This window comes from Lepisosteus oculatus, chromosome 18 (assembly GCF_040954835.1).
Source record: "Lepisosteus oculatus isolate fLepOcu1 chromosome 18, fLepOcu1.hap2, whole genome shotgun sequence".
In the NCBI taxonomy this organism is placed as follows: domain Eukaryota; kingdom Metazoa; phylum Chordata; class Actinopteri; order Semionotiformes; family Lepisosteidae; genus Lepisosteus; species Lepisosteus oculatus.
This window is the reverse complement of record NC_090713.1, coordinates 18,224,591-18,235,984: the sequence shown is the minus strand read 5'-3', so window position 1 is coordinate 18,235,984 and position 11,394 is coordinate 18,224,591. Positions and strand designations below refer to the sequence as shown.

Sequence of the window (11,394 nt, the reverse complement as noted above, 5' to 3'; positions counted from 1 at the left end):
TCCTAATTCATGTTTTCAAGGGGTACATGGTTTCAAGGGCTCAAGGAGTGCTCTCTCCTGGTCCCATTAACACCTCTTTCAGCAGCAACCTAGCTTTCTGAGGTCCAGGTACTGGCCAGGCCAGCTTCAGTGGGCTGCTTGATAAAATGATATACAGTATCGGCTACTTTATATCTTGGAGTAAAGCAGAACCTCATGAATGATTTAATTCATATTAGCATTAGGTGATTTTTATTATTTTTTCTGTTCATATTCTTATACAGAGGCATTTTTCCCTTGTCAAATTTCTAAAAAATATATGAGAATATCAGAAAAACAAAAAACAAAATTGAGTTAATTTAGCTGTTAATTTAGATATGCATCAGCGAAATTTCTAAAATATAGTGCATAGTTATTAATACTTTACAACTTTATTTCTTATATCCCATTTGCGTCAAGTTTAGTAAGTGTCCATTTGCAAATCTGAGTATCTGCAGCAGTGCTGTCAGGGCCAGGACATCAATGTCATCATTCAGGCTGATTTCCTCACTGTAGTTCTTCACGGGAAGAATGCAGTTTACAGGAATGCCCGATATCTGATGAAACCTCTCTATCTGAAATATAAAGAAAGACAGATGATTGATTAAATATAACATACAAGTCCAAGGAATTTAATTGTACTTTAAACATTGCAGACATACTGTAAACATCAAAGAATCTAATGTCTATTAATGTCAAATGTCCCAGTGAATGCCTGTGTGTCTGCAGATCTTGGTATGCAGGGAGACTAGTGACACAGCCTGTGCTCTCCAGACTCTGTTCTCCTTTCTTTTGTGAGAAGATGCTTCAGTTCCTCAACAACACATTTCTAAATTACTGGGCCAAGCAAAGAGGCTGCAACCTGCTTGTCTCAGACCCAAGACCCACCTCAGTAATGCATCTCCTGCATAATCTTCAAGCCTACTATACCTCACTGAGAGTCTCAGAGGCCGTTAGACTCTAACAAGATCCCTTAACTTCAGAGCTCTTACTGTCTCCTTCCAGCCGGAGCCTAGATGGCGACTGATTATGAAGCAAATCAGCAAAAGTAATTTAAGCTGATTACAATATTTTAATAAGGTACAAACCTTGAAGGAGTATTTCTTGAATATTAAGGTCAGGTTTGCATTCTCTTTATTAAAGTGTAACTTGAGACAGTAATATATTAATATTAAATAGCAAAGTTTAAACTCACCTGTGATTTGATGTATTTACTCCTGTACACATTCCTGACATCTTTTCCTACCAATGGACAGGCTTTATCCACCTTAGTTAACAGCACAACCTGGGGAATATCTGCAGAAACAAAACAAAATAAATTTGTTTTTTTATCAAACCTTCGTTATGCAGAAGTTAAGATTTCAGAGGCAGGGAAATGGCAAAGGTGGAGCTATTATTGACTATTATTTCTGAGCTTCTTCCAGGCAATTTGATTTTATGCACTGTATTTTTGTACTTCACTAATTCAGCTTTAGAATATTCCTCGGATTAGTCTATCAGGTGTAGTGGATCATATTCTTGGGGTAATGTAAGGCTATACTTGTCATGAAATACTATTCATTCAGAATTATTGGAACAAACCTCTCTTTTATTTGGGATCTTTAAAACTTTTATACGTTTTAATTTTGTTTTTCAGATGTAGTGAAAGTTTTGTCTGTACCATTTAGATTGCGTTGTGTTGTGTTTTACTTTCATCATTTCACACTGATGGAGAAAATAATCCGTCATTGATATTATTATATATTTTAGAGTTTTTCTCACAATTTTATTTGACAATGTTTTAGATGTTGTTGTGAATCTGTATTTTACCAAGCAGTTTAATAGTGCTGAATGGAAGTTCCCAATTTATTACAGCATTGATCAGGTGTAGAATTATTTGGTGCATATGTGTAAATGGTAGGTGCTATTTTTTGTATTGTAAGACCTAATATCCTGTAGCGGCAATGCTTGTTAATAAGACAGAATTAAGTGTTGCTGTGCTTTCCCAAATGAGGCCCCATCTCTCTGTTCATCTCTGTGGTGCAGCCACAGAGAAGCTATTCATGCAGGCTGATTTAAAGATGTTTTCTTTTGATAAGGGACAGCTCCCAAATGGGGATGCACTTAGCTAAGCCTGGCTATCATGATCAATAGTCACCCATTGGCGCCTATCTGTCTAGGGAGTGCCAGATGGACATCTGGACTGCATTCCTAAGTGTCAGGAGTAAGTGACTCATATCTCACCTTGATCAACCAATCAGGGACTGGTAGGGCCGAGTAACCCACGTGGGACTCTGATGCCCATGGAACTTTCAGCCAATGAATGAGCTGAAGTTCCTCCAGGTAAAAAGAGGCAACACAGAGAGCCTGTAGGAGACTATTCTAGGGACTATTCCAGTAGGAGAATTCTAAATGAGTATTCCAGGAGCAGAAGGCTCCCAAGGGCAGGACATTCTCGCAGCGCACCTCCTGACTATCCTGAGACTCAGCCCGGACAACCACGGAACGGCCAGTGTGTCCGAGTGCCAGAACTTTCCTTTGTTCTAAGAGTCGAGAGCGGAGGTGGCCAGCGCGTAACCAAAGGATCCACCCAAGGTTAGCATCAGCAGCAAGCCTGCTGAACAGGTCGGAACTGTGGACAGCTGAATCACTATCCAGAACTAGCGCTTCATCAGGAACGAACCGGTCTTCTTCCTGACTTGCTGACCCACAGTATCTTTTCTCCTGTGCACAAACTTTGCTAGTTAAAGCCAACACTAACTAGCCGGTCAGTGAGCATCAGCAGCACACCGTCGCAAGCCGCACAATACAGCCTGGCACGGACCCAGAGAGCCCGCAGGAGATCTGAATCCCCAGAGATTGGATGAGTATTCAACTTCAATGCATTACAGCTCAAGAATTCAATTGTTATCCCAACCAGTTGATATCAATTTAATTCCTAAGAGTTATGTACTTGTTTTGAGTATCTAATGTAGAAGTTGTAACCAAGTTCAATTACGAAACAGTCTAAATGAATGATATACTGAATGTATGTTTTCTTGATATATGTAACTCTTCGTAACTGATTGAATATATACCTTTTGTATTCTGATAACCCTCTCGATAAGATCTGTTAGGTTTACATGCATATTCTATGTATTAATAAATGTATCCTCGTGTATTAGTACCTGTGTGTGTGCGAGTTATATCGCATGGTTGGATTCTAAAGCCATTAAAAGAATCATTTTGTGATTTACTGCTACAATTCATAATTGTCCCAGTAAATGCCCAAACCCTACAGAACTGGTGCCTCGTGAGAGCACACTACAATCCTCATCTCTGTTTTATTTCTTCTCTTGGCCACAAAACTGTCCATGTGTCATTACAACTCTCCAGGGTTTAAATTCAGTTTAGGTTGATGACCACAGCAAAGTAATTTTAAAACTATCCTTTTAGACAGGACCCTTTAGCTTTAACAGCTGTGATGGCTATGAGCAAGGTACCTACCTCCAGGAGTGAGTGAGCACTGAGGGCTCCTGTAGTGGTGAATTCTGAATTATTGCTGTGCAGTGATTGCAGTCAGTGTGACCCAAAACTTTATTAATGTCTTTCGTAATTACTATACAGCCAAAGAGCAGTCGTCTTTTGCTAATTTGTGCAGATTGCATATATGAGCCTGATTTAATAATACTTAAAAATGCTCTCAAATTCTTTGTTTATATTGTATCTTCTATGATACTAGAGGCTTTCATTAAATCCACTGTTGTTTCTGCAAATGAATGTCTTGAACAACATTTATTATTATTCAAGCTCTAAAAAGGTACTTGTACTTGTACTTTGGCGTAAATCTTTTAAAGAATCTTAATTTATTTTTTAAATTGAATAGCTAGTTGCTGTTTTATGCCCAGTCAGATTAAATTGAATTGTCTGTTGTTACTCATTTCAGTTTGCATTTACTCTCTAACTCTGACACCTGCCTGTCAGATCTATACATTGTGTGTCCTATAATGAGCTCTACAAGAGAATCTATACCAATCTGAGGGTGAGCTTATCCCTCCTTAAAGTCACTATTGAGCAATAAAACAAGGCATTCCTGTAAGCGGTTCCATGGGAGAGATAACTGTTTGACAAATTGTAACAAAAAGTATATTAATCACAGGCAGCCAAATACAATATTTTTTTTACTTGTAAGTGTTAACTATCTGAGAGATAAAATCATGTTAGCTTAAGTCTGATCAATTAGAAATACATAGAATGCATTTTCAGCATTTGAATGTTACACATATTTGTTTAAAAAGCTGTGTGTTCATTGAGTCCTTGAGTGTTTTTACAATGAGCTCTAGGCTGTCAGCCAGTTTGGGAAAACATAGGTGTAGTGAATTGAGGGTTTGATGAGCTACAGCTGTGATGGTCTCTATATCGAGTATACAGATGCAGCCATTCAAAACAAGTGCGGTATGCTGCGGTATAACACAGTGGGCGTGTCACAGTATACCGCATCCTACCATATGCAAATTAGATTATGTTAATAGTATCCGGAATCACCTTGTAAAACCGGCAGGTGGAGGTAATAAAGCTTAACCTCTCCTGTACAGCATTAGAGCTGTCACCAGAAAACATTAGGTTTTGAATCCTGATCACTGCTGAGGGACTATCTTTATTCAATTAAGAATTTAAGTTGTATACTCTTTAGACTTTTAAATTTAAACTGTATTACAGTATGTTAATCGTCATATATTAAAAAAAAATTGGTATATTTTATGAAAGCAAGATTGCTTAGTTGGACAAAAGTACACAACCTACCACCTTTATCATAAATATTTTAATGATGCAGAAATATTTTATGCATCAAAGTCTTTACCGAAGATATTACTAATAATGAATGACCTTGGACAAGCTATAAACTCAAAGTATTACATTGGTCCACATTCTTTGTAACTGTCTTTGTAAACAAAAAGACTTTATTTTATTCATTGACAAAAAGTAACACCACAGCTTTTCATTGATCCGAACATGTATTCGTTTCCAATCATACAAAGTAAGTCTTGAGAATCTCCTATTCACCATGTCCTTCACATGCTCATAAAAGATATTAATTTAGGAACATAAACATATTGCTGTATGTAAACTGTACTGTATATGGCTGGTCTTGGTAATTTAAAGAAAAAATACAGACCAGTATTCCATTTCTCCCTAAACATTTTAAGCATAAAAGTTTTATAAAACGGTCCCCAAATATGCGATTTCTGTATAGAATGAATTTTAATTTTTTTAATTTATTTAACATGAAAATTAAGCTGTTTACATTCCTCCACCTGAGAATATAGTCCCTCGTTGCTACGTAACGCAGAAACACAGCCACAAGTAATTAGCAAAGAGAGGACATTAGCTAGCCAATATGATAAAGGAATAAATGATTTGTTTTTTGTTTATTTCTTTAGCACATTTATTTGAACATTTCCATCGATTGTACAAGCACTGAAAAAGTGTCCAATCCCTAGTTCGTCAGGAATTTTCTTTTACTATAACAGACATAAAAACTCCCTTGCTTTAAACTGGGTGTTTCATAATTTCTAAGAATGAAAATGACTTAAACTATGCGACACTTATCATTCAACGAGAGCTCAAAATATCACAAGGATCCTCAAGAGCGCAACAAAGACAGCAGAAAAAGATATCAGATACATGAGAATCCAAGCTTTTTTATTTACGCTAAGAAGTAGTCTTTAAAATTTCTTTATCACTCAGTGAAGTCAAAATTCCGGGGTGTGCGTATATTAGAGAATATAGCACGGCTTCGAATGTGTATCAGCCAATCAGATTTCAGGACCGGAATTATTCGTTTTATAATAGGGAATATAGTATGGAATCATGTATCAAAAGAAATAAATAATTATATTAATTTAAGGATCTAAATATCTAGAAAATATGTATCTATATAGCAGGTAGTATTACTGTATTCCACTTTCTTTGTAAACATGGAAAAACAGATTCACAAGGCGAAGCTGTGTCACTCTTCTGTGTAAAAAACCGTGGCTGCTGTTTTTAATAAGTTGCTGAGTAAAGAATAGGAATGTTCCTGCTCTCAGTCTTTACCGAAGATATCACTAATTGTATTAATAATGAATGACGTTGGACAAGCTGTAAACTCAAAGTATTACCCTGGTCCACATTCTTTGTAATCGTCTTTATTAAAACTTTATTTTTTCATTGACAAAAAGTAACTAGTATTTAGTTGATCCGATCACATATTCATTTCCAATCACACAAAGTAAGTCTTGAGAATCTCCGATTCACCATACCTTTCGCATGCTCATAAAATATATTAATTTAGGAACATGAAAATATTATGTAAACTGTACTGTATATTGCTGGTCTTAAAGTTTAAAGAAAAAATACACATCCGTATTCCATTTCTCCCTAAACATTTTAAGGATCAAAGTCTTACATGTGGTTATTTCGGAAACGTTTTTACGTGCTCCTTCTGACCATAATAAGATTATATACTTTGTGAACCTTTTCTGTGAATTCGCTCGTTATTGGATTAAACAAACGCATACTTTTAGAATTTGATTAACAGGGAATATAATATGGAATCGCGTACCTAAACAAATTAATAATGATATAATTATATTCATGTACTGTCTGGCAGAATAAACTGAAGAGTTAGTTAATGCGACACGGAATTGTTAAGAATTATCACCTCTTTTTATATCTGAGAACAAATGAGAACATTCCACTCAATGGGCGATGCATTTTTATCTCAATCACCTGCTAATTCGTTTTACACCATGGGAAGACAGGAGAATGTGGTTGTACTGTATCTGTACGGAATGTGTGTTGCATTTACAAAATTCAAGTGTTTCAAGTGTATAATTAAAAAGTAAAAAAAAAACTTAAAGCTTACACAAAGATTCTAAGATGATCACGAGGAAGTGTATTGCATGTCTAATGGTCTAACCCCATTTTGATTAAAATCACAAATGCATGTTTATTAAATGCCTTTTTTGATTCACAATCTGAAAATGAAAACCGGGGTCGGTCAAGTCAGCTAGAAGTTCAAAAACGATTCTGGCACGCCTGTAGCATTTTCACAAAACCTCTTAGAGTTGTGAGAACACTTGCTTTGTGTATAAAGTACATTGTGAATGTTTTCACAGCCTTCACTTTGTCATTTTTATGCCATTTTTTTTTACCACGCATGTCCATAACTTAGCAAGGGAAACAGAAAGCCTTCAAACCAAATGCATTTTAAAGACAACTTTCCACCCCCTCTACTCTTATCAGAGCAGAATAGGCTATACTTCGGTGGATATTTTGGGTTTTTCTTGTTCACATATCTCCCCTTTTTATAAAACGACATGGTTGAAAACTGTTCCAGAGCCACTGTTGTTTCATCAGTGAAAAATACATAATGAAATGCCTCTCCCTGTTCAATCCATTGGAAAAAAGAAAAGGAGCATAAAGCGTCTGATGGTCATAAATGATATTAATTTAGGAACAGCATCAGATATATTTTTTTTAACTGCACTGCATCGGAGAGAATACCATAGCTTTTTTTTTTACTCCCTAGCATGTTTTTCTTTACTCCCTGGTGGAAACGGGCTTCCATAAGAATCAGTATTTTTCCTGCATTGAAGTTTAACTCGTTCACAGCGCCCTTACATTACAAACTCCAAGCGTTTCAATTTGGCTGTGTTTATTTAACAGGCTGTGAAAACAGTAACAATGTACTTTGTACACACAGCAAGCGTTTTGGTAACTCTAGGAGGTTTTGTGAAAAAGCTACACACATGCCAAAATCATTCTTGAACTTCAAGCTAACTTTACTCCAGTTAACACCTGATCATCTACCTTAAAAACTTCAGTGCTTTGTGTATATTCTAATTGCAGTGGGGGCAGGGTGTGTGGGGACAGGTTACTGTTTTCACAGCCTTCACTGCTGTTCACAAGCCAATAGCATTTAAACCACAGCACCCACAATGCTGCAAGTGTTTTACACACTAAGCAGAGTAAGCACTAAGCACTAAGCACAGAAGAGTGACACAGCTTCATTTTGAAGCCATTTTTTTACCACGCTTCTTTTGTTCATATCTTCGCAAGGGAAACAGAAAGCCTTCAAACCAAATGCATTTTAAAGACCACGACTTGTGAAAATGTTCACAGCCTCCACGTAAAACTCAAAAAATCAGTGAGCTAATTCTCTTTTCATTGATGTGTAATTACACACTAACTGGAACTCGGGGGGACCGCTGTGTACACACGTTCACAACGCGAGAAATACTGTTCAATACGGCTTTGTGCGAAAAACCCATATATCAGCATAGGAAGCATAACAGCATAACCCAAACTGTAAGCACAGGAATAAAGCTTTGTTTGATTTCTGAAACCCTTTCTTTATGTCCTGTTTTCATTCAGGTAAGGGTCAACTATATACACAATACTGCTGACAGCAGGAATATTCCTATTCTTTACTCAGCAGCTTATTAAAAACAGCTCCCATGGTGTTCAAACCAATGTTTTAATACAGAAGACTGATGCACGCTTCGTGTTGTGAATCTGTTTTTCTAAGAAAACATGTGTCCGTGGGGGAAGGTGGAGTGTCTTTCATGGAAAGCTCGCCCCATTCTAAGTTGAAAATACCTGTAAAACCGGTTTGTTTACAAACAATGTGGACACAGACTCAGAGAGTGGAGTGAAATTCAGCACAGAGAAAGAGAGATGCGAAAACCACGCAGCCCCAGGCAAATACACAATATTAATGTAGGGCTTTCGATTTGCACCCTACACCCTGCGGTACCGCTGTGTACATACAGAACATGTTGTGATATTTAGAAATATAAAAATGTCAATATAATGCCAATAATATTTGCTATTTTAGTTTTTCAAAGAAATGTTTATTTGTTAAAAGAAAACTCATGGTGACAGCTGGGTGGAACACCCAACCTCAGGGTTATAAATCAGTCACTTGAGCTGTCACACCACCAAGGCCAGTCAAGTGACAGCTACACACATAGCAATGGAAAGTCTAATACTTCTGTTTGTGCTACAGTACATGGATATAGTTATACCGTTATTAATTTATTTAGATGCACGAATCCATATTATATTTCCTAAATCAAATTCTAAAAGTATGCTTTTGTTTACTCTGATAACGAGCATATTTGCAGAAAAGGTTAAAACGATCACTTTTCACAAAGTACATAAACGTACAATAATATGGTCAGAAGGAGCATGTAAAAACGTTTCTGAAATAATAACATGTAAGACTTTAATGTTTAAAATGTTTACGGAGAAATGGAATACTGGTGTGTATTTTTTCTTTAAACTACCAAGACCAGCCATATACAGTACAGTTTACGTACAGTAATATGTTTATGTTCCTAAATTAATTTCTTTTATGAGCATGTGAAAGGCATGGTGAATCGGAGATTCTCAAGACTTACTTTGTATCATTAGAAACGAATGCATGATCAGACCAACGAAATGCTGTGGTGTTACTTTTTGTCAATGAAAAAAGAAAGTATTTTCGTTTTCAAAGACGGTTACAAAGAATGTGGACCAGGGTAATACTTTGAGTTTACAGCTTTTCCAAGGTCATTCATTATTAATACTATTAGTAATATCTTCGGTAAATACTGTGATGCATAAGATATTTCTGCATAATTAAAATATTTATGATAAAGGTGGTAGGCTATGTACTTTTGTCCAACTGAGCAATCTTGCTTTCATAAAATATGCCAACTTTTTAATGTTTAATTTTTAATTAAATTAAATTCTTAATTGAATAAAGATTGTCCCTCAGCAGTGATTGGGATTTGAAACCTGGTGTTTTCTGCTGACAGCTCAAATGCTGTACATGAGAGTTAAGCTTTATTAGCTCCACCTGGTGATGATTCCAGATGCTATTATTTTACTGCGGTATTATGTGGTATGACGCGATGTGACAGGCTATGACGCATTGTGATGCGACACGCTCACCGCGTTTTACCATGGCGTACCCCGCTCATTTTAAATGGCTGCATCTGTATCAAGACCAGCTATATAAAGTAGAGTTTACGTACAGTAATATGTTTATGTTCATAAATTAATATCGTTTATGACCTTCAGATGCATAATGCTCCTCTTCTTTTTATGCTACTAAAATTTCCCTTTAGTTGTAAAATTCAATATACAGATGCAGCCATTCAAAATGTGCGGTACAAACCCCCGGTAAGGTAATCTACCCACAAGCCACCCTACGGTGCCCCGCGGTAAGTGATTGGCTGGCCAAAATGACCGACAGGGGCACTCGTGGTGCATTGGTTGGTAGTGAAAAGATTTAATCATTTAATGTCTTTACTGTGCACATTTTAATCCGCTTAGTTTTCAATATTTATATGGAATTTTACCACTAAAGGGAAATTTTAGTAGCTGAGCATAAAAAGAAGAGGAGCATAACGCATCTGAAGGTCATAAACGATATTAATTTAGGAACATAAACATTACTGTATGTACGTAAACTGTACTGTGTATGGCTGGTCTTGGTAGTTTAAAGAAAAAATACACACCAGTCTTCTAATTCTCCCTAAACATTTTAAGCATGAAAGTTTTATAAAACGGTACCCAGATATGCGATTGCTGTATAGAATGAATTTTAATTAAAAAAAATATTTAACACGAAAATTAAGCTGTTTACATCTTCCGCCTGAGAACAGTCACCCGTTGCTACCCAACGCAGAAACATGGCCACTAACTAGCAAAGAGAGGACATTAGCTAGCCAATATGATAAAGAAATAAATGATTATTTTGTTTATTTCTTTTGCACATTTATTTGAACATTTCCATCGATTGTACAAGCACTTGGAAACTGTCCAATCCCTAGTTCATCAGGCATTTTCTTTTACGCTGTGGGCATTCTCCCGGTCTGGCGCCGGTCTGTGTCTTCTAGGATATAATGCCAGTGAACTCTTGTTTTTATGTCCATTATAACATTCTCCTTTGCTTTTAACCGAGCGTCTAACCCCTCTGATTGGTGAAAAAAGACGTGCTGGTTTGCTATACATACTGTACCAGGAAGATGATTTCTTCCTATTCGAAATGTGTATTTTAAAAGTTTAAGAAGTAAAAACCTTACAGCGTACACAGATTTCTAAACTGATCAGGATCGTTATCTTTGTCTTATCCATAATAATGTTCACCGCTCTGTCCAGCAAATTAATAATAAACTTTATATTATATAGTGTTTTAAACGAATAAGTAATTAGATTGCTCATAAACCTAATCACTTTTTCTACATAAACACAGTGTAATTGCTCTCTGAAAATGCTTTTTCTTTTTATTAAGGCTCAGATTTCAACTATAGATCGTATTATAAACTTTCTTGGAAAAATGTCTTTTATGTAAACCATGTTTGCTATTAATTCATTTAGGGCTAG

General features: G+C 36.3%; 1 protein-coding gene across 1 annotated transcript in view; it reads right to left on the bottom strand.

Annotated features, from left to right (window-relative positions):
* Nucleotides 1-232: 232 nt before the first annotated feature.
* The window catches only part of LOC138224029 (interferon-induced protein 44-like), a 48,262-nt gene continuing 37,100 nt past the window's right edge, over nucleotides 233-11,394 (bottom strand). The window contains exons 9-10 of the mRNA XM_069180278.1: nucleotides 1,214-1,314; nucleotides 233-593 (exon numbers count right to left, since the gene is read on the bottom strand). Of these exons, the coding sequence (XP_069036379.1) occupies nucleotides 411-593; nucleotides 1,214-1,314 (284 nt within the window). The 3' untranslated portion in view covers nucleotides 233-410. The remainder of the gene's footprint in view (nucleotides 594-1,213; nucleotides 1,315-11,394) is intronic.